General features: G+C 35.6%; 1 protein-coding gene across 2 annotated transcripts in view; it reads right to left on the reverse strand.

Annotated features, from left to right (window-relative positions):
* kcnip4a (potassium voltage-gated channel interacting protein 4a) overlaps positions 1-24,442 on the reverse strand; it is a 540,475-nt gene that overhangs the window by 424,721 nt on the left and 91,312 nt on the right. Inside the window, exon 1 of one of the 2 annotated variants that reach the window (XM_088625570.1) lies at positions 17,264-17,668. The exons of the other annotated variant lie outside the window; for it this stretch is intronic. Coding sequence (XP_088481696.1) covers positions 17,264-17,348 — 85 coding nt within the window. The 5' untranslated portion in view covers positions 17,349-17,668. Of the gene's footprint in view, positions 1-17,263; positions 17,669-24,442 lie in introns of those variants that run through there. 2 annotated transcript variants of the gene reach the window in all.

Raw genomic sequence — 24,442 nt, forward strand, 5'->3', positions numbered from 1 at the left:
CTAGAAGATTAACCACAGCGGCAATTTAACAGGTATAGTTCGTTAAGAGAATATAAAGAGCATGAGTCAATGAAACCAAAAACTGATTGTCTTGTTTTAGAAGAATTTATACTGGATAGTAGTTGTAAAAAACATTTTTGGTTTATGTTCAGGTGGGTAGCTGAGTCAGCATGCGTAGGCTGCAAAGGAAACTAAAGCTTCGGACCACCGAAACTAAAATTATTCTGCAGCTAGGATCACACATTCTCTCTTCCCTTAACGACAGACTACTGTTCTTTTAAATTTTCTCCATTCATTGGAAGTTTCATTTCACACCTCTCTGCACCCATTCTGACTTCACACCTCTTGATTGGCCTCTCTTTCTGTCCCCTGCTCCCGCCTCTCACTCCTCCTCCCTCCCAACACTTGTTCTCCAGCTACTTTACCTTTGCCTACTGCCCTGTCTCTCTCACACCTGAAGAAGGCTCCACGGCCGAAACGTTGCGTTCTCTTTCTTCTTTTTTTCAGCATGGAATAAACCTATTACTTATTTTTGGTTTATATTAGCTCTTACTCAGGGAAACCTACAGTATACTGGACATGGTGCATGGTAATAAATAATTAAATAAATAAAATAAATAATTAAAATAATAATACAATTCTCAGAAACGTTTACATTTCCTAATAGCTACTGTGTCAGAAATATCTTCAATTGACTGCTTGACATTTAGAGATCGAAAGTAACCTCTCATTTCCTACTGACCAAACCCAAATATAAAATTAATTTACCTTCTGACAGTGGTGTATTACTTTAAATGAATACTTAGCATAATACAAATATAAAACCACTCCAGTGTACACTAATTTTTCCTTATCTGCCATACTTATCAAAAGCTAGGAAGCTTTACTGCACACAATCCAGCAAATACCAGGATCATTTTTCTGAAAGACAACTTCTGCTTTCTTGCTACCTTGAAATCAGACACAGTAGACACCAATTATAACCCACTAACAACAAAAGGAAGAACACCACCTTAATCTGAGGACAATGATCCAAACCATCTACACTTGAACTCAAATATATGTAAATTACTAAGGGTGACATTTATAAAAGGACACAAAATTAATTATTTAGATGGATGAAAATGAGTTGAACCAGCAATATGTCTTCATATTCACACATCTCCTCAACATCAGGACACGATATTGCCAATACTTTAATACAAAGTAGTTCAGCACAGATGTCAAACTCATTTTAAGAATTTTGGGGGAAATTATAAATCCTACCGGTTTTAATGATCCCATATTATATAATTAGTATATTGGAAATAATTGCTACACATTTCAATTTTTTTCCCTAGATATATCGGTGGGGGAAGGGGTAGCTTGGCTGAACTTGTTTTATAATATAATTCATTTTTCAATTCAATTCTGCTGGAATTGAAATACTCTAGGACTAAACACTGCTGAGCTAAGTATTTTTGAAGTGTAATACATTTTGAACAACTGTGCAAGGTACTTTAATTATTTTAACAACAGATCTTTCTTACTGGACAATTTTATTACTTGAGCAGACAGCATGAGATGAGAATGAACTGTGCTTACATCACTGTTGTCACATCATGGGGCAACAAAATTAATATCTACAGATGTACAGATGTTTTTTTTCTGAAAAACTGCTCCGATATCTCACTCTTTGTACAATAAAAGAAAAGACAAAAGGTCTTTATAGTTTTAAGAAAGAAAAAAAATCATTTATTATGCATTCCAGGCATTCAAAAATGAAAGCAAAAATAATTACAACAAATGCTTTAGTGAAAAGGCTGCGTTTAGATATCATTTAAAATAGAAGGCTTCATAAGTGAAAAAACCCAACTGACTTTTAAATTACTCATCTTTTATTACCAAGGCAGACTTTAATTAAAACTCCCCAACACTTCTTACATAATAAATAGTATAATTTCAGTTTCAGCACCAAGTATGATGAGGTAATTAGTCATATTTTAACAGATCGCAAATAAATGATCTAAAGACTGCTGATAAGTATCAAAAAGAGCAGAAATGTATAACAAAGACTAGATGACTGCTACCAGTATAAGCATGAAAGAATTGTTGGGTTTCGACAATGAGGAATTCTCTTTTGAATAAAAAAATGTTCAGGATATGAAGTAAAACTATGGCAAATTTATCAAGTCAGATTGCTTTGCTTTGACAGTCTTCTTTTTAAAATGGTGCTTACACATCTCTGTCCACCTGGTAAAGGCTGTGATTAGTGAACTGAACACACTGTTCTGGTTAAAAAAGCAACTCCTTTAACAGGGATCTGGTGACATCAATGAGACATAACCTGTTTCTGCAATTTACACAACTTCACATGTCAGATACAATGGATCTTGCAACATGTCCGGAGTAGGACAATACTGTGTGTATGTGTGACAGAAGACCCTGGCTATAATAATTAATCATTGCTTACACTTGCGCTTTTCCGGACACTCCACTCAAAGCGCTTTACAGGTAATGGGGACTCCCCTCCACCACCACCAATGTGCAGCATCCACCTGGATGATGCGACGTCAGCCGTAGTGTGCCAGAACGCTCACCACACACCAGCTATCAGTGGGTAGCTGATAGTGGCTTAATGAAGCCAGAGTAATGGGGATTATTAGGAGGCCATGATTGGTAAGGGCCAATGGGAAATTTGGCCAGGACACCGGGGTTACACCCCTACTCTTTTCGAAAAACACCCTGGGGTTTTTAATGACCACAGAGAGTCAGGACCTCAGTTTTACGTCTCATCCAAAGGACGGCGCCTGTTTACAGTATAGTGTCCCCATCACTATACTGGGGCATTAGGACCCACATGGACCACAGGGTGAGCGCCCCCTGCTGGCCCCACTACGCACCTGCATAGCTTCAGTGGGTTGCCAGTCGGGAGTTGCAGGGTGACATGGCTGCTGGCTATGTTGTTCATTCTCTCCTGAATATAGTAGCTGACATACGAGTCCTAAAACAAATGGGGGGTTACAATAAGAACAATAGGGGAAATTCCATTATTTAAAAAAAACATTTACACTTCTTTTCTCTGTATATTTTTATCACCTTGGCATATGCAGGGCAATTTGACAAAATATCATATTCTCATGCTGCTTAAATATGGAACATTATAGTAAGGCCACTGTCACGCATTTCCCCTTAAAGAACGGCAGATACAGAAACCAGAAAGATCCACCTGAAGGACTGATTCAGTTCAATGCTGGGTCAGATAGTAAGCACTCTTCACTGAGAGCATGACCCTAAATGCGTTGCATAATGTAAGATGGAGCTGAATCTTTAAATGTTTACAGGAAAGATTAAAGTGAAAGTGAAATTATCTTGTTCTTCTGCTGTTGTGACAAAATGCTGTGCTACTCGTAGTGACTTAGCACCCACTAATACAACACGACCACACAAGATATTTTCTTATGCCGCAGCTGTATTGATCTGTACTTGAATTGATCTGCAGCTGTCATCAAGATAGTTCCCTGTTCATAGTAACAAAACCAAAACAGCAGGAGCCACGTAATTAATTTTTTTTTAATCATACCATTCAAAAGCAAATATATTTCCTCTTGTTTTCGCTTACCCATATACTGTACAAGAGATGCTGCAACTCTGAAAACAATTTTGACACTGCAGCATAATCTTATAATAAATAGGCACTGCTGAGCTCTGATTAACTGTATTGTCTTCTATAATGCTAAACTTTTTTAAGGTGTTTATGGTCTAATTTCAAACAGCTCTAAATTGTCTGGGTGGCATGAAACAGATACAATATTTTAAAAATCTTAATACAGTATAAGAACTATACTGTCTATTGGTACATCAACTGACACAAATCAAATTCCCAAAGAACAAACTGTTCATAAGGTCTCCGGTGTTCTAATTAATGTGAATCTTTTGTGAACTGTTTGTTCTTTGTGTGTTTAATATGTCTAATTCACAGTGCTTCAAAATTCACTTTTACCATATTTTCAAACTGTTTTATTTTACTATCAGTCATGAATATTGCCTATTTTCAAAATATTTTGAAACTTATAGATCCATGTCATATAACCAAAGCACTCTATGAAATATTGTTTTAACACAAAGACATTAAGAAGATGATGGGTGTATCTACTAAATATGCCATATTTCTGGTACTGTATTCAAATGATGTAAAAACTAGCACTAATGAAGGTAAAAGTATGAACATAGTATACACTAAGCCTTAAACCTAAAGTTAGACTTTTTAATCATAAGGTACTCCTTAAATTGTATGCTATGTTGACAGAAAGCAGGTGCTATGAGCCACATTCCCCCTTATAAAACCTGATTTTCAGCACAAATTATTTTTTTCTCATCATTGGGCTGTCCTTGCTAGAAGAAATGTGTCACTGTCAAAGACTACTGAAAGGAGGTTTCAGAATTCTAAAGACAGTAACACCCAGAATATTATAGTACTAAAATATTAATTTCATAAAGAACACATTTACTTTATATTTTATAACCCTCTAAACCAATTGTTTCAGCTTCACAATAAGTCAAAAACGAGTACACCTTTTCAACTAATTTGTTAATTGCTTTTCTCAGTGCAACAATAAAACAATATAAAGCAACACTGAGCAACATTCTACAGTATTGTATACTAATACCGTATGTGTAATCCAAGGGATACCTGTGAGTGATTTATCCATTTAAAAAAGGATCTGTTCAATTTTTCAGTTGTATTTAGTCATTTTTATCATTTTGCCTCAGTTTAAGAATGTAACAGGTGTATATGACTTTTTATGTGTTTAATGTGCCACTTATTTAGAACCAAGCAATTATCTGTATTGTCTACTGTACATGTAATGTAGTTTTAATGTGTGTAATTTGTTGAGGTTTGATGAGAAGATTAGAATGTACAGAACTCTATTGATGTGTAATGCATAAATTATTTAAGGTGTGTTTTGCTATGTTAATGATAAGCTATTGATTTCCTTTGCTTGTATCTTAAAATGGGGCAGTCACCTTTGTGAATAGTTTTAAAGCATGATAATGGGATGGTGTCAAAGCATCATAATTCTTTCTTTAAGAGCCATTAGTGAATGACCCTATACTGTAGGTACCAAAGTAATGCATATACTGTATACTGTCTCAATATTGCCTGTACAATACAAAAACACTGAAATACATCTGCAACAGGTGTTTTATAAAAGCTCTTCAAGGACCTTCGAGCATCAAGCTCAATGCTCTGTGTGAAACTTTTATTGTTTTACCTATACAGTACTTATCATTTCTAAACTAATTTTGAAAAACTGCCAAACGTTACTGTTATTTCAGATTCCTTGAAATCAGATAAATCAGAAATATTTTTTGTTCCTTACAGAATGCTTACTTTTTAGTTTTAAAATGTGTCAGGTGTGCGCTACATTTTATGTGGTTAGTGTCAGTCTTCTTCCCACTTTGTATCGCATGCTGAAGGTCACCCAAAAGTACATCCAACACGTAGCTCACTGCTTTGCACACAAATAGCTACTAAATTATTGATTAAACACTGCTGTAAGTGGCTTTCCAGAAGAGAGAGCGCCACTTGAACCAGCCAATGTGCCACTTTTACCTTGTTTTACATGAAACTGGTTTGACAATTTGGTTTTCTAAGGGACATTTTAGCCATGGTGCATTTTGAAGAAATACTGTACTGTCATTTAAGATACTGACCTTCATTTAATTTAATAATTCAATTTAAACGGGTATTATCAAAGTTCGTTGGAGTCATTCTATACATAGACAAATAAGAAGCACTTTTATCTTAAATCTAGTGTATGGTATTGTAGAATAATTTGTAGAACAATATCCAATCAGAGCAGAGCAACAAACTCTGGAATTAACAGTAATTAATTTGATAAAACTAAGAAAAGGCAGCAGGAGAAAGGAAGAGGAATGTGCTAGTATTATAAGTAAATAAAACAATATTAAGATGTAGCAGATAGCTTCATGTATGGAATTACAAGGCTTCCCATTGCATGCCATTCATTCTTTGCAGAAGCAGCAATTTATAAATTCCATAGTGACCCCTTGTTTTTGTTGAAAATTCAAAAAGCAACAAAACAAAGTTTTTTCCCCTTTTTTAAAATGCATTATTTCAAGGGGAACAGCAACACCTTTTTCCCCATTCATTGAAAATAATAAAACTCACACAATAATTTTCATTCCCCCTGTTGTCCTCTACTGCAACCTATAAATACATGATCATTTCTCTTTTCTGAAGTGTTTCTCATTTACAAACATTAGTGGAAATGAGAATACCGAATAAACAGTTTTTTGCAAAAGCCCTTACTTTGTACGGCACTGGAAACAGGGTTTTCAATGGCTGCCCGAGAGCTATAGTTAGACAGGTAACAAATTCTGCTTTCTAAAAGATTGGGTGAAAAAAAGTTTTGCTTGCATAAATGGTATATTACATTAAATAAATAGAAACTCAATAAAACATCACAATTAATAGCATTATCATGATTATTTTAATATACTGTACTTTATGATCAACACAAAGTTGTGTAAACTCGGGAGAAATAGCAATAATGCATTAATAAAGAGAATATGAAAAGAACCTAGAAATAAGTAATATGTTTTTTTTTCCTGAACAGTAGAAATCATTTGTGTTTGAGAAACATTTTTGCAAAGTTTCCAAGCTTAAATATTGCACTTCCATTTTAGAAGGAAACAAGGAACACATTTTGCTGCAGAGGAAATTGATTTGAAAAGTATCTTGTGAGAGTAACACTCATGAAAGGTTATTTTGGCTGAATTCCTAGCACATGGCTCACCTACAAAGAACCAGCTTGCCAACTCGCCAATTAACATAAACAAACACACAAACAATAGCCACAAAAGAAGTGCTCAATCATCTGTCTTTCATTGAACAGTGGTCCAAGGACAATCATCTACAGGAGAGCATAGTCTCTCTAGAGTATTTCATTTGCATGTATCATCTTTCATGAATGTGCTATCCAGGAATTTGCTTACTTGAAATTCAAGTCAGCACCTAAAACAAAGATCAGAAAGGGCTAAGGGTTTTTCCACAGTGCACACAAACAAATGAAGGCCAAAAGTTAATACAAAAAAATAAAGTATCCATTGAAATGTGGGGGGAAAAAAATCAATGTTCGAAAAACGAAAGCTTGTTTCTTCATTTTTGGCAACACAACTGATGAAAAAACAGATACAATAACAGTCCATGGATCTCACTCTCTTCATTTCCCAGTGATGTATGTACAGGGGGCTAAACCTAAAATATTTAAGAGTGTTTGCTTTTATTCTAATACATTAATAAATTGATTTAGACTACAAGCCAAAAATAAGAAGAGATTGGGGCGGAGCGGTGGCTCTGTGGCTAAGGATCTGCGCCTGTGACCGGAAGGTTGCCGGTTCAAATCCCGCGGCCGGCAGATCTGCCGGCCTGAGCAAGGCCCTTAACCCCAACTGCTCCAGGGGCACCGTACAGTGGCAGACCCTGCGCTCTGACCCCAAGCTTCTCTCCCTGGCTCTGTGTCTGTGTCTCCCTGGAGAAAAGCTGGGGTATGCGAAAAGATGCATTCCTAATGCAAGAAATTGTATAGGGCTAATAAAGAAACATTATTATTATTGTCTTTTTTAGCACTTCAGAGCTTTTGGGCCATATATTCAAAGACAGATTGCATCTGAGATCTATTCCTGTAGCTCTCCTTTGTTGTTAAGAAATTCTCCGTTAGCACTTATTTTCAATTTGAAAGAAATTAGGATAATTGTTTGCATGGCAATGCTTGAAAAGTAGAGAAAGATCAATTCAGTCGGAAACTTTGTTAATCATAGCTTCAAACACTGGCTTTCAGAAGCTCTGCAGTAAAAAAAAGTTGGAGATGATGTCTCTAGAAAATGACATCAGGTCTGTTATGCAAAACAAAATGTAGGACCTGCAGCAGTTAAAGAAAGGTGCTAAATGTATGCTATGACAGAAAATTCAAATCGGCTAATGACAATAAGAACTGCTTGAGGATTATTGTATCATACTGTATGTACACAGCGGGCTGATTTTGTTTGTTCTTAAAAAATTATTTGAGAACCTAAAATATAAATACTGTTGTTTACAATAATATGTGAGATTAAAAGTTCATATGACTAATTAGTTTTACTTAATTAGATTTGGTACAGATTAATTATTTTGCTGTTTTCAATGGTGTCAACAGCTCTTCATCCTGAAAAATATTTCTAACGTGTGACAGCATGGTGTGTGATTTGAATGCTAACAACAAAGCAAGGTTAAAATTTTTATGTTTTTATTGGAGTGAGGGATTTGCTATTTCTAAGTTCTTAAGATGAGTTGAATTTGTGTTTTTTTTAGTATCACTAACAGAAAGAAGTGAACAAAACATCATCTTCTCAGCATTTTTAAATTTTTTCTGTTCCTGTTTGCCTTTGGCAATTTTCTAAAAATGAACTGGAGAAGATGCTAAGCTGTGTGCCCTGAAGGATCATCCATTTGGATCACAGCAGAGGCTGATAACTTTCACAGTATGTCTACAAATACTGATGGGTACATTACCATGATGCCATCCAAGAAAATGCCATCATGTCGAACTGAAATAAAGCTCTGAAATGCAATGAACTGTGAACATTCTCAAATGATTTAGCAGTAAAACATTATCTCCACCAATCTCTATCTTTGGATCAACATATCTACCAAGGAAAGATATGAAAATATTTTAACACTATGCTTCTGAGGTCAATGACCTGAGGAAGAACCTTTTTTTTTTTAAGGTCAACAATTATATTTATATCAGAAATTGGCCCCTTTATACAGTAAGTGAACAGTAAACAATTTTATATAAGTATCTGGACACAAGGATACAATAAATTCAATAATCCCAACAATTTATATTTGGTATTTCATGGAAATGTTTTTGAAAGTCAATTTAAGAACAAGACCGCCCAGAGAAATTTCAGTCTCCATTTGATCATGAAATTATTTAGTGGTATTCGCTTAACTTTCTAAATTTAGATACCATTTTTGTGGAGATGCCCGAATTTTATTTGCACAGATGTTGGTTAGGATTATTATTGCCAACACCAGTTTCTTATTTTTTTTCTTTTGGGAGGAAAAACTATGAACTACTGTAGTAGGATAGATAAAGCTATTCCTTGTCCATTCACCGCTGATTTAATGATACACAAGAACATAAGAAAGGTTATAAAATATAATTGTCTGAAGGTTCCAAGTATAACACGTGTGCTGTGCCCCTGCTGGGATATGATTACAGTTGCTTTGGGGCTCAGAGCAGATATATTGAACTCTACAGGACAACAAGACATGGTCTTCTGCTATGGTGGACTTCTACACTATAGGTTTTCAGAGGGTGACAACACTTCTGTAACATGCTCTCTGCACTCCTGTTACACAAGCTCATTTTGTTGCTAGTAGCTAAGTGATCTGAGCATCTCATCAGACCCTTCTTGAAAGAAGGCAGGTTAAATTTTTGAATTTACAACGAACCCAGGTAAAATATTTTTGTTCCGCATCAGACAATGAAATTATAAAAAACAGTTGTTTCCAAAATAATATCATCATTCCAGTGTTACACTGCACTTCATATTTTAATTTGATTTTAGAAGTCTGGCATCATTGCTTACCAAACTTCAGAGTTAATCTGTAAACCTGGTTCATTCAATTGCAACAGGTAAAGTTTATTAAGACCCACACACTCTGGCATCTTGTGTTAAATATTTAATATTTGGCTCAGTACACAGGGTTCTAATCTGCTGTCTTCAGAATTTGGAGGCAACCTGAGCCGGTAATAGATGTCACCAAACAAAAATACTGAAACAAGGATGGTTCACATCAGTGAGTGGTATCTACACTTTCACACACATTCAGGTTTTGCTGTAAATGGTTATGCCTTGCACTGAGATGCGTACTTTATAAAAAAGAACAATAGTTTCGTTCTCTTTATGTTTTTAGTTGTGCCTTCTAAAAACTGGATCCAAAGTTTATTTACATCAGGTGGAGTTCTACAACTCGTTTTGAGGTAGTTTTTTTACAATGTTTTGCCTTAAAAGTTAGAACTGTTCAAGACTATGTCTAAAGCTAAAAAATGAGACAACCTTCAGACACTTGAAATGTCCAAAATTAAATGCATTTAATTTTTTAAAGAGCAAGGGTTGATGCATGGGATTTCCACTCAATTGAAACAAAAAGAGAAATACATACTGTACCTTCTGACTCAAAAGTCTGGAATGAGTATGTGTTACTTTCTATCCTTTATCAATGTGCTTCATACATTATTTTTCTTTAATATTAGGAATTTGTCCATGACATGCACATAGTCTCTTTTTTGTTTCTGTTATATTGAATATATAGTGCAGTATTTCTCAAGGCCACAGACTGAAAAGTGAAACATTCACCTCCCCACTTTAACCAGTTTTTGTATACAGTATATATATATATTCAAGAGAAACTGACTCCCAAATCAAATAAGACCACATACTGTGACAACGAATTGTGTTTTTGGACAGTCTTACCTGAAACAGATCTCAGTAGTACAAAAAGTGGAAGCTGCAAAGCTCATGCTGAAAAAGAGTGCCATCCTTTCTGTGAAGAAGAGATACTGTAGAGATCAGCTCTGTTTCAGGAATGTTCTGCATTCTCTAGTCGTTATACCCTTGTTAGTTCTGCAGGACAGGCCGCTTCCAAAGTGTACCAGGATGTTTCAGACAAACCCTGTTGCCTTCTGTCAAAAAGCTTGAGTTTGATTGCAGATCATTCTACAACAAAATTTCAGTGCAACACCTGTACCAAATGCAATGACCAAATGGTTAAGAACTGTTGTGCTTGATCCATCATCAGTCTCTGTTTTCACACAGTTCAGATCGCACAGCCTGGTGGGGTACAAGAGGTTCTACATATGGAAGTGTTCATTTATGTCTCATGGGAAGCTTAAAAACCTTTTAAAAGGCCACAAGAAGTACCACCTTCAAGATTTTCAAAGTCAAAATCAGAGGTACTGATTAAAAGTGTATTAGGAAAGTTAAACAACAGGCAGTCAGACATATTTACTCTATACATACAACAGAGAAAGTTAAAGTCATGTAGTTTTCAACTTTAACATAAAATACTGAATTTACACCTGGAGTTTCATGCTTAATAGGTTTTATTTACAGTTCAACAGAGGATATTTAAATTCAGAAGACACTGTATCATTCTTTTCACTGGGAACCTATACAAATAAAAAAAAAACAGAACAAAATTAATTTCCCTTAATCAACTCACTGCCACCCTACTATCACCATGAGGGCTTTGAGGATTATACATGTGTTTTCTCTAAAACGTGCACATGTCAGAGTGGCATTTTACACACCGCAAGCTCACAGGAGCCCAGCAAGTCCCAGAAGTCACTGTTGTATGACAAGCAAAGGACGCCCTAGGACGCTTAAGCTTCCCAATCCCTATAGAGCTTTGTCAATCATGCCCTACACGAGCAATCCCGGCCACATTGAAATGACATAATGTGACTTCAAGCCAGCACTTTCTTAAGAGTCCTTGGAAGTAATGCATTCATAAACCTCAACCGCCAGTCATTTTGAGCAAAACAGGATAGCATAAAAAAATGTACATACAGTAGAGAGAGAGAAAACAGCAAGAGCTGCTGTGTGAGAAAGCCTTGCAGGGAGGAAATGTGCTTATTTTTTTAATTCTATCTTTCTAGGTCACTACCTAACCTACGGCCATAAGAAACACCTAAAAATTCCACAACCCTGCTGTAATTTACTCTATTAGAAAAAGGAAAAGTGTATTACTAGTGCTTATTGAAACCATATGTTAATGCTTTAGAAGATGTTGATTTGCACATTTAATATACAGAGGAAGACAGATGAACATTTCAAAAGGAATGGCACTTTTTGTAAGTACATTTACTCCACTTGCACAAATAATGTATGCCTCAATTCACATATGAAAATGCAATAGAGGTGTTTTCACCTAATAATCTCCTCCCCACATACACACTTATAAATTATACCTGCTCAAGATAATGCATCACAAAACATAATTAGTGTAGCGCTGGCTATTTCATTTATTCTCTCCAACTCATGTTTCACAGAATAGTTATGCTTACATGCCTCTTTCATCCCCTAACCTTTCACAGGATTATCACGGAAAGTACATCAACGGCAAAACCTGTTGATTCTCTCTCTCCGATGTAAGTAATTTAGGTCACGGTTGACTGTGGGGTTAATGTCAATATCATGTTGAAATACAAACCCTTCACCCACAAGTCACAAGTTGGTATTGTATGACAGTGAAGAAAGGAATGATATTGCTCCTGTGCAGGCACATGTTCTATTCTTACTACTTACACCAGGAAAAACCACCTTAAAACTATACTGTACTTATAACATACAACATTTTGACAATCTCAACTGTTTTTAATTACTTAAACATAGTTTCTTGTGTCAATTGTTCTCTTATTTATTGATCAGTCTTCATGGTTTTGTACCTACTGTAGATCATTTTTAGATCTTCTCATCAGAACAAAGGTATTGTTGCAGATACGTCTCCCCAGACTTTAAGATGTGTCTTAAACTCACTCATCTTAGCCAGTAGCTTTTCTATCAGGTCACAGGTTTTTCTGAAAAGGACAAGTCAGTATGTTTTTATTAGTTCTGGTGTTCTTCTAGCAGTCACTCTTGTTTGAAAAGCCACTATTCCTTCTGTGTCAACTGTACACTACACTCCTAGGATGTGAAAAATTAACTTTCCATCTCAGAATGCCTTTCCTAGTGAAGAGGAATTACAGATATGGTACACAGTCATCAAATTATATTTACATCCTCTTAACAGTGTAACTTGCTCGCCACCAACACCATGTCTTTTGTCATTCCCTGTCCAACATAATATAAAAGTCTATGTTGGTTTGGGTAATATGAACTCTTACAGTCATTTCAGAATTTCCCTGAGTCATTTATATAGGGAAATATCTTGACGACTGAAGACAGGATATCTTCTGCAAATATTTAAATGCTCTCCCTAGACTCATGAACTTACATATAACATGCACATCCCTGAGAGGGCATGTTGTTAAGAAAGTAATATTTCACCTTGCTTGTGGATCCCAACCTTTTGTTGATGAGGCAAATGATTTGACTCTATTGCCAGCAATCAGGGTTCAGTTCCCTGCCAGGACCTGCCCCTGAGCATTACGAAACTTATAGATTTGGAATAAATTGCATTATGTCCCACTTCTTTTTTACATAAATCTTATCACTACTGCCAGGGACCCTTCCAGCGGATGGGTGAAATTATACACTTGGTTAAAACAATAAAGTATTGTTAGATTATTAGATTCAGAGTGAATGCAGTTTTTCTACTATGATTCCAAAGGAAATAAGAGAGAACACTGAATTGTACTGAATTCATCAAGGCAGTGAAAATACACCAACAGAACATAACAAAGGTTACAAAAGAGAGAGAGCAAACCAGCCCATTTAGTCCAATTGGAGGTAAATTGATTAGAAGATTGAATTAATTCATTAATTTTTTGAATGAAGCCATGGCTTGGTAGTACAGCATGTTGAAGACTGCTTAACCTTTTGTTTAAAAAAAAGTGACCCCTGGTCTCAGTCTTAAAAGAAGTTCGATGTAGTTTCCGCTTGTGTTCTTTGGCTTGTATTTCACTGATTAAGATGTCCACTGGGTTTTTCACTGGGTTAGCATCGGGGGAGAGCTTAGTTTTTTCTATCATAGTAGCAGACTAAAAATACCTAAGAAAAGGACAGGGATGTCCTTGAATATAAAGATGCAAAAGAAAAAAAAAGAAAGATGTGAGATTTTTTTAGCTAAAAATGGGGCAGCGGTAGTTCCGAGTGTCTACACAAAAATATCCCCAAGGACAAAAGGTAACAAGATGGAAACAAATTTAAGATATCATTCTCTTCGGGGCCAAACTGTATATTTACTGTGCAGTAGCTGTCTGGAGCTGACAGAGTGCCTAAAAAGTAGAAAATACTGTACATAAAAGTATGAACATGCAAAGTGTTACAATAAAGGCCTCAAGTCAGATTGTACTGACAAGATAAAGTGCCTTGATATTGCTTTGAAATGATGTTAGTCTTTGAAGTAAGCAAATACATCACTCTGTATATTAAATGGAAATATACAGAAAGCTTTCTCAGCTGATATTTTTTTCCTGTGGAAGCAATAATATTTACTACACAAGCGAAACTTTCTGAACATCTAATGCCTGTAAGTTATTAAAAGATGTCTAATTTAAAGTTGGAGTGAGAAATAATTGTTTTTTGCACCATTTGTTATTTAATGTATCTCTGTTTAGTCTGAGGAAATACTGAGACCACTTTATGCACTGTATGTCATGTAAAACTTTTACAGCATTTATGTTTATTGAAAACTAATATAAATAATAAACTATACAGCTGGCTAAGCAATTCACAGACAATTAACAGACTTGGATTTCATGTCAAAAGCAATAATGTTAGAATTAGTTTATTGACCAATTCCTTGCCACAATTAACAATGAACTTAAGAAATTGCATAAAAATAAGATGCTCATGCACTGAGCCAAATAATAGAAAACTGTTTTGCATATAAATCAGACTAAGAGCAAGCCAAGGTTAAGTAAAGGTAAGATGAGTTAAACCAGCTAGACGGACAGACAACACTTCAGGACATGACTCGTAAAATACCGGGAAGACATACAGTAAAGATGGAAAAAATGTATTTCAACTTAGTTATCATAAATAATGAATAGTACAATTGCTATGCATGCAGCATTCATTTGGTGATGCTTGGCAGTTTTGTTTGTTTGTTTGTTTGTTTGTTTGTTTGTTTGTTTGTTTGTTTTTCCTGGAGGAAAATGATAGAAGTGGTATTTTTCTTCTGAGTTCTTCTTCTGGGTTTAAAGTTTTGAACTCTTAACATTGTAAACCTTATATTATGTGCCATAACACAAAAGATACAGAACAACAACATCATAAATCTAGATAGCAGATGTACCAAATTATTTCTTAATGAATACAAAAGACTTAAACACTTGGCAGTGACTGCCAAGTTCCACCAGTTGGTATGGAAACATATTGTTGTGACCAGCAACTTGATTTCATTCCCTTGCTCTTAAATCCACCATGAAAACAGGTGCAGGAACTCAGCCCAAATTGCATTAATTAGTCTGAGAATGGCAGTATTGAACAGTGCCTATCTTTAAAATAGCGTATGTTTTTAAATGACACAACCTCTGTGAAGTAATGTGTAGTAGAAAATAGCCTACATCCACAATGGCCTATTCCATGGCCACACACATCACAAGGTACACAAGTCCAGTTAACTAAGTTGTGTTTAATTTTTTTTCTCTTTCGTGTGTAGAAATTAAAAATCCCACCCCCTATCACTTCTATGGAGAATGTAAAAGCAGCCAGTAGTAATCTACCGTATCTAATGTACTTATTTAAACATGATGAAAAAGGTCATAGTTTGCCTATCATTCGCTGCTTGTGTCAGAACCAGCTTTACAGCATAAAATATATATACAATTTTGTTGATGTATTGCTAGTTTCTACTTCCATGAAAATCACCATGTGGTAATAACAAATCTGGTTTATCATAATGTTACCTGTTAACACTACAGTATAAGTATTATATACCTAATCAGAAGATAGGAATGCAATAAAACTTGTTTATAGGCAAATCTCTCAGGTTGGGTAGAATGATTGAACCCCTTCTGTGTGGGACAATGAATGCATCATACTGTCAGGGATGGTATAGTGAATCTAAAGCCTGGTACAGTATATAATGACTGCATGGCACATATTTACCAAGTGCAATAGCTATAAAAAAATCAGACATCCAAAAATCTTGTTTGTTGCAATAAAGATACAAATAAACAGGGGACTAATTTCAGTTTTCTGGACATCTTCAAAAATAATTTGCTTTTCACTCTCTTGCCCATTTACTCAAGTCTAGCATTATACAGTATCTGTGTAATACCACTATGTGGATTAACTATTGTGAAAGGAAATATATACTGTATCTAACATGCAAACAGTTATGTAAACTGAAAAAGAACAATGAAGCATGCATGAGTAAGCAAACTAAATCACTTTTTTCAACAGATTTCAAATTCCAGTCTTGTACAACAAAATGTCAATTAATAGAAAAGGAACAACATTCTATTAGGCTTAGATTCCAAGCTGCTAGGGAACCAAAGCATCTACAGATTTATCAATTCACACAGACATGAAAACAGGGAAAATGTGTAACAAAGGAAATGCAAGACCATACACTGAAAGGCAACCTCCAAACAAAAGAAAAAAGAAACAATTTCAAGGTCACCTTGCAGTGATTCTTTCATTTTTGTATTCAGAAATGTACAGTTTTTTTCTACCAAAATGTATGGTGTATATACACCTAGGTACATCAAATACAAGTAGACAAGGTTTATTAGCAAACTAACAATCACAGAAAGAAAATAATGGTCTAGTGCAGCATCACATTCAATGAAGTTTTAGCCTATAGAAAATCCACTGAGGTTTGTTTGCTTATCTCATATCCAATAAGTATAATATGTTAAAAAAATAGCATGGTGCCTGTTAATTTTGCTGCCAGTGCTTTAACTCTTTTTTTTTCTTTCTTTTCAGGTAATCTTGGGGTTGAATTAGACACTACAGGCAAAGAAATGTGATTCTAGTGCTAAGATCAAGTTACATCAATCTGTGCATAATATGGTCTATAACTTTAAGCTGTGTATTTAAGCCAATAAAACAATGACTGGAAAACCTTTTTCATTGTTAGATCACTATAGGCTAAAAAGGGGACAACATTTAATGTCTCTTTAAGTTTCAGAAGCATACCTGTTGTTCAGCATTTTACTGAGCTCTAATTCAAAGAAAAAGCAGACACTTTTATACTGCATAGTGATATATGCTTGCTTACGTTATGCTACATTAGTGATGATAAGCGACTTTCACAATGCTTATAACTATTAACCACCCTAAATAATTCCCTTTCAGTTTGGTGTCTATCTTAATATTAAAAGCTGCTCAACTGTACTTAACACTTAGAAATGTAAATTTTTGCACAACTTACAGAACCAAAATGAAACTCAGTAATGCTCTCATTTTTTTCTTCAGTCACTAAAAGTATTATGAACTCTCATAGCCTTACTAAAAACAAATATATTCTGTAGCTTTGAACCACCTCCCATCATTAATATCAGCACAGCTAAAAGAATAAAGGCAAGGACTTTACCTGCGTTGAGTGTGCCTGTAATTAGCCTAAAGAGATATTGTGCGAATTTCAATATTTCCCGTTTGCATCGCTTTCTGCAGCTCATTTTGAGCAAGAGGATATTCCTCGCAGATAAATCCCCTCAGGACAAGTGTCCGTGACAGAAAACTTCAGCTTCAGTTCCAAGTGTAGCGTGTAGTCCAAATTGCCACGTTTTGAAGCCTGTTAAAAAAATCCTTGGCTTAACCTTTACTGCCTGCTGTACAGTACATATGTTAGGAATAATCTCATGTAATGCTGCAGAAAACTACAGACTGTCACTGTATCACCACGTGAACCCTTTGTGTAGGGGTCATTAATATTTCCTCTGTTGCGATTTTGTCTTGCCTCTGTGAAGCTGCACACTCCTGTGCATGGGACCTGCTACAGTAGCATTTCACTTCACAGAGCACCATCTGTAGATGTTGCAACCTCACAGACCACTGCCTCGGAGGCGGGGCCTGCCTGGCCCACTGAAAAAGCTTAGGAATGTGTCTTCTTCAATGAATCAGCACTGGCAGCAGGTTGTGATGCTGTCACATGATGGGTAGCGCTGCATTAAAATTGCAAGTGACTGACAGAAAGTGTTAATGGCATCGACTCCCAGTAGACACTCAAGCTGAACAGAGAGAGGGAAAGGCAGAGACATAAATTCAAGGCACAAAAGTAGGAAGACATGAACTCTTTAAATTGGAATATAATGAAAACGAAATGCCCAAGGTCAAACTTACTCATGTTACCAACTTTGGAGATGGTATTTCTCAAAACCTATACTTCACCTGCTAGAAATAGAATTAGTGCCTAAAATATTCCCCAATACAAAACCAAGGAAGTATCTTTGCAAATACTATTTACCTCAGCATAAAATAGTGTAATCTCTCAATGACAGAGACAATGTTTAAACAACAGTACTTTATACAAAAGATCTGAAAGGAACCTCCTGTATTGCTAATACTGTACACTACTTGAGGCACTCTGTTGAAAAGATGGCACGTTATTGAATTAAACAATTCAAACCTTTCTTTGAAATTTAATTTATATTTTATAGATTTTGAATTACACCTATCCTGATTTCCAAGGCTTCCTAAAGAAAGAAAGCTTTTACAATAAGCACTGGATCAGTGACATCATTGCTGCTTGTTTCAGTTTGTAATAATAAACTTATTAAATAGAAGGGTGGGTTCTGTTTAAATTTGCTATGCTTCCTGTGTTTTTCGAAACATTTGAAAACTATACTACAGTATATACTATATACTGTACGCTACTAAACATACTATATACTGTATGCTATTCTTAGCTAATTAAGAATTATTTGCAAGCTTTAAGTTGTTCAGCTAACCACATCTGTGCTAGTGTTAATAATTAAGTGTTCAATTACCCTGTGTAACAGTGTCATTTTCCCATCTCCATAAACCATTTAAGAGATCGAGGTCTGTCTAAAAACGTTTGTGGAGAATGAACTTATAGAGAACTAATATATATATGAACTCATATAGAGAAACCAAATACCAGAACAATAATGCAGTTACCCTACAAAGGGGGGTTGTAAGGAACTGGGGGAAAAAAACATCTTAGATCCCACTAGAGGTTTGCAACAAAGTGTTTAAGTGATGCTACAAACATGTGGCAAAGGGTTTTACAGTGAGATGCAACAAAAGTGAAACCTGTTGGTCTAAAAGTAAAGTCTTGTGTCTTACGTCTAGGGCATTACATAAAAACATTTTGTTATGGGGTTTCTTCTCGTAAGCAGGGACTGGAAAGCTTAATCAAAATTGAAGGGAATACAGATAGAACTCAGCTACAGGTACTGCAAACACTACAGTAAAACCTGTTTCAGCTTGCTAAAGACTTTAAACTGGGACACAATTTCACCCTTCAATAGGACGGTCATGCAAAGCTACACTGTTCTGCCTTAAAATAAGAAAGTCCTTGAGTAGCCCAGTTAAAGTCCTGAATTGAATTCTATTGAAAATATGTGGAAAGAGTTTGAAAATTGCTTTGCAAAACCATTCCCTATGCAACATTAATGAGCTTGAGCTTTCTTCCCAAGAAGAATGGGCAAAAATTGTGCCAGAGTATGTTATGCTTTACCCCTAACCTGATCTTATGAGGTGTCAGAGGTTTAACAGACCGAAGGAAAACGTTTTATGAAAACATTTGCCTAACGCTTTACCTTGTGAGTGTTGAAAATCCAAAATGATGGTATAGTTTGAAGAATATTATGAACCAGTTATCCAAAAAGTGGAAAACATCTTTGACTTGAAGTCTCTCTACTGGTCCCTTAACCCACTGAAAGCTACAAGAATTAAGTACTGTATGTTGTTATCCATGATTTGCTATTTTATTTGATTTTTAAAGTTACGTTTGTCGTATAGTCTAGCATTGCCTACTGGTGGTTTGGTACATGAAAGTGCCACATACAGTAACTGGAACCGAACGTGAATTTTTCTTCAATTGTATATCATCTAGGATTAGATCTAGAATATGAAGGTATCTCGGTATGCTTTCAGCTTTTGCAACACAATCCCCATGCTTATTCATACAGTACCTCTTCAAATGCAAATGAGTGCCACTGAAAGCACATCCTGTGACCGTTTTTGGACCATACTGTATATCAAACCCCACACAATGTAGAAATTGAAGACAACTGTGATTTTGATTCTATACTAATCTTAACACACAGTTCATAAGCAATTTTTTGAATGCAATATAAATACAACTTAAAAACTCTGCTAAAAATATAATGCCCATGTATACCAAAATTTATCTTCTCTATTTTTTATAATTTATTTGAAATATTATAAAAATCCATAAGAAAACACTTTTTGGGTGATTTTGTGAACCACCTCTCTCCTCCACCATAAGTTATTTTGGCCTAAATGTTTTTAAAATAGCAAACAAACAAAATCCAGGGTGATTAAATAACCTGTGGGATGACTAGAAATCTACCTTTTGTCTCAAAAATTCAATGGAGAAAGAACAGTGCCTTTTATTGGTGTCTAAAACAAAAGCCTCAAGTATCTAAAGGTGACTTTCAGTTTATTACGGTACAGCAGATAATTTTCAAGTTGACTAGATTGTAGGAAAAGCTCTCCTGCTATATTACTTTATTGGTCTGTCTCTAATAAAAGTAATATTTCTACAGCATATCCTTGGGGGGAATGTGTTTTGGAGTACTTAGAGGAAACTGAACAAAGCACATTTTAGCAAGCAGTCCTTATAAACATACAGTATAAGTGACATCTTTAGGTATATTTGGGATTTCCTATCAAGTTCCCCCTTTTTACAAGTCCAGAAGCCACAAAATGAGCTGCATTCTGCCTGGTATTTCACCTGCAATGTGTTACAGGAGATTGAGTTGTTAGAAGGTTAAATTGAATTACTGTACATGGTGCAGATTCAGGGCAGCAAACGGTTAATATTGCAGCCTTGCAGTGCAGTGCCCTAGGTTAAGTTCCCAGGGTGCTATTTGTGTGTATTTTGTAGTTCTCCTTGTCTTCATGTGGGCTTCCTCTGGGGGTTCCAGTTTCCTCCCACAGTTCACAGATATAGTGGCAGGTTAATTGGCTTCTATAAAATCATCTCTGGTGTGTGTGTGTCTGTGTGTACCCTGCAAAGGACTGGCATTCCATTAAGGGTGTATTTTGCCTTGCAACCATTGCTTGGCAGGTTAGGCTCCAGAGTTCCCCACAACCCTGAACTGGATAAAGAGGTTTAGAACATGGATGGAATGATGGATAGATCGTACAACTTTATGACATGCAAAAAAATCAAGTAAAACTAAATACCGTAGAACCAAACGGACAAATTAAGAAAATCCTTTTGGATGCCAAAACATTAGCCAGAGAATGTCAGAGGTCACATCAGAGAAGCAGGAATTTTACCACATACTGTACTGTATGAGCCTCATTCTCTTATCACAAAATACAGATCTGCAGAAACTGTAAACAAGTTTAATTATATGATCTGCAGAAAACTTGTATTCTACAGCTATCATCCTGCAGAAAGTCCAAGTTAGGTTTAGAGGTCATTTGCTGAGCAATTAAATATACAGTAATTGCTCCAAGTGAAACCTAGAGAGCAAAGGTTAGCCTGTATCTACACCAGCTATGATAAATAAAACTAAAAATTCCCTGTATTCCCATACACAAGGATACAACACCCTATGTTACCACTTTTTACTAGCCATCGATGACAAATAATGATAAAACTGCAACAACTTCATATTCAAGCATCACACAGTTACTTAGTTAATCCCCAGAATAAAATTTTGATGAGCAATAAGTGTGACTAGATTAAATAAATTTGATTTCTATATTTAAATTGTTAATTTACTTCTCTACTTTTAAAACAGTATAATAGACTTTTCATCCCACCTTTATCAGATAGCTGATGTTTAATGTTCAATATTTAGTGTAATGAAAACCCAGAGTTGATCCTGGAAGCACAGGATACAGAATGGGACAACACTGTGGCAGTGGCAGTGTTGGATGGGATACACTAGCGCATAAGGACAAGTTTTAGATACCAGTTCACCCAGACAATGTGTGGGAGGTGGAGAGAAACCAGACAATCCAGAGAATACCATAAAAATCGAGTCATGAATTAATCCCAGGACCCAAAAGGTATGAAGCAGAAGCAGGAACCACCACACCACTGAGCAACCCTGCAACAGACTTGAAGTACTTATTTCTAGTGTCCTTTTACTTTTTTCCCCACAGACGGAGAATTTAAATACATATACTGTATAAGATACTGTGACTGCATTAAATCCAACTTTATTATACGGTCTCAGTAGATCATATGTTTGGAAAGAATGCTGGCACACAAAGGATGACAGTGTTTTTAGTTCTCTTAGTTTTTTAGTAGATCTTCATTAGCAGCTTTTATTTTGTCACTAGCATTTTTCCTTTTGCTTACACTCATTTTGTTTTTTTTTCCAACGTATTATCACGATTTTCATTAGCTACACATGGGTGGCTGGGATTTCTTTGTCTTTGCCATTTTGGTGTTATTTCTGCTTAACTCTCTGATTATGTGATGGTCTGCTGCAAAGCCTCTTCTCCAGAGTGGATAGCCTTGCATGGCTGATGTTATCACTGATGCTCTATGCTGTTAGATTCAGAGACTGCTGCACTCTGCTGGCATGGCTTACTGTTTACTTCACCAGTAATGTGAATTCAGTATTGCAGTTTGATGTTTGCCTCTTAGGTGAGTGCTGCATCCTTTGATTACTAGTAACTGATATTGTTGTATCCTGATGTTGTTGCAATCTGCTGCCTCAGTTCATTGCTTTTGTGCTGTGTGCTGCAATTGCCTCTCCATCGGCTATCGTCTCATTCTTGTCTTGCTTCTACTGTATGTGCCTTTTTGCTGGAGCCACTTAGACTTGTGAGGGATTTCCGCTGCTGTCTATGAAGTTGAAATTCCTTTAAACCCAGATGGATCTTTTCTAGAATGATTCTAGAACATCAAAATAGAGCTCTGGTGGATGCACCTGGAGACCATATTACTTACAGCAAGTAGTAAGGTAAGTTTTGCAAATGAATGGTATGAAGCATCTAACTTTCCATAACTCAAAAATGCCCATAGGTTTTTATGTAAGCTGAATTTACATAAGTCAAGTTATATGTAAACCGAGGAGTGCGAGTATAAATCATAATGTCGTAGGTATACACGTTTAAATTTTTCAGCAAAAGTATGGTGTTGTAGCATTGCTGTATGCTATCTGGGTGTCCATTATTGTTACCTGTTCAACAATACTCTTTGAATAAACAGGTTTACCAACCAAGAGCAACATTTTATGAATATATTTACTATTCCCTAGAATCCTAATAGCTTACAGATCTGGATCTATTGGATCTGTTTAGTTGTAATTATAATTTCGACAGCCTTTCATGTAAAAGAAATGAGGCTTTATGTTTTGTAGTTAGTTCAGTTTTGTTGCCCTTTTAATGGATTGTTATTACATTAACAATTTTACACTCCATGGGTTCTACAGTATCACTATCTTGAGCAACCTTTGAAATCACTGTTTCAATGCCTTACAGTATGAATAGAACTTCTTGTTTCCTTATGCACAACTGGTACAATGCGATCAAGCCTGGATGTGTGTTATTCAGTTTTTCTTGAGTGCTTCTTGTACTTTTAGTATTTAGTACTTTGGCCTCTTCTAAGTCAATACTGCACTATCAATACAGAACTCTTCTTCATACAGACTGATGCATATAGTCTATTTCTTCCTTAATGAACACCAGAGTAAAATACTCATTTAGAACATCAGCAAATTACATAATACATTTCTTCTTCACTGTCTAGTTTGTCATTATTACCTCAGGTTCATTCTACTTCACTCATTATTATTCTTTTGCTGTTATAATACTGAAATAACCCTTTCTTAAAAATTTTAGCCATCATTGTAATAATGTTTTGTCTCTATTGAACATTCTAATATCCTTTTTTTACATGTTTGTGCAATTCATGACATTCATTTTATGAATTCACTGACATCTTCATTCACTGACATCTTCAGTTTTTTTTTTAATTTTTTTATAAGCTACTTTTGTTTCCTCTATATTTTCCTAGTTCATTTGTTAATACATTTAGGCCACTGTTCTTTAGTGTTTTGACTTATTCACTCTTAAGGCAAATCTGGTCTGTACTTCAAGCTGAATACTTACACAACCACTGTTATTTAGTGTCCACTGATTCCACATCTACCCTGTCCTATTCTACTCCTGCTGAGTCTCATTCCTTTGAGGTTTACTTTCTCATAATTAAAAAATGTGGTTTGGACACAACCTTTGTGGTTCCAAAATTTCACTACTTCAAAACACACCATATTATGATGGTTCCCACACCTCACTTTTCCTGAAATGACCACATAATATTAAAAGATTTCAAAAACTTGTTCCAAGTTGGAATTGTTTACTACAGACCTTAATGTGAAGTTCAATGCTATTATTCTTTCTTGAGCTAATCTGCCTTTTTTTCTCTCTTTCTTTTACCTTCTGATAGGTATAATATACAGCTGCTTTATCCGAGCTTGGAATTCTTTTACATGTGTGAGTAAAACGTATCAAGATCACCACTTGAAATTATTCCATTTTCTATAAAATGGAAGCAATTCAAATTCTGCTGAAACAATCTCAGCAAGCTGGT

This window comes from Lepisosteus platostomus, chromosome 1 (assembly GCF_059453375.1).
Source record: "Lepisosteus platostomus isolate fLepPlt1 chromosome 1, fLepPlt1.hap1, whole genome shotgun sequence".
Taxonomy (NCBI): domain Eukaryota; kingdom Metazoa; phylum Chordata; class Actinopteri; order Semionotiformes; family Lepisosteidae; genus Lepisosteus; species Lepisosteus platostomus.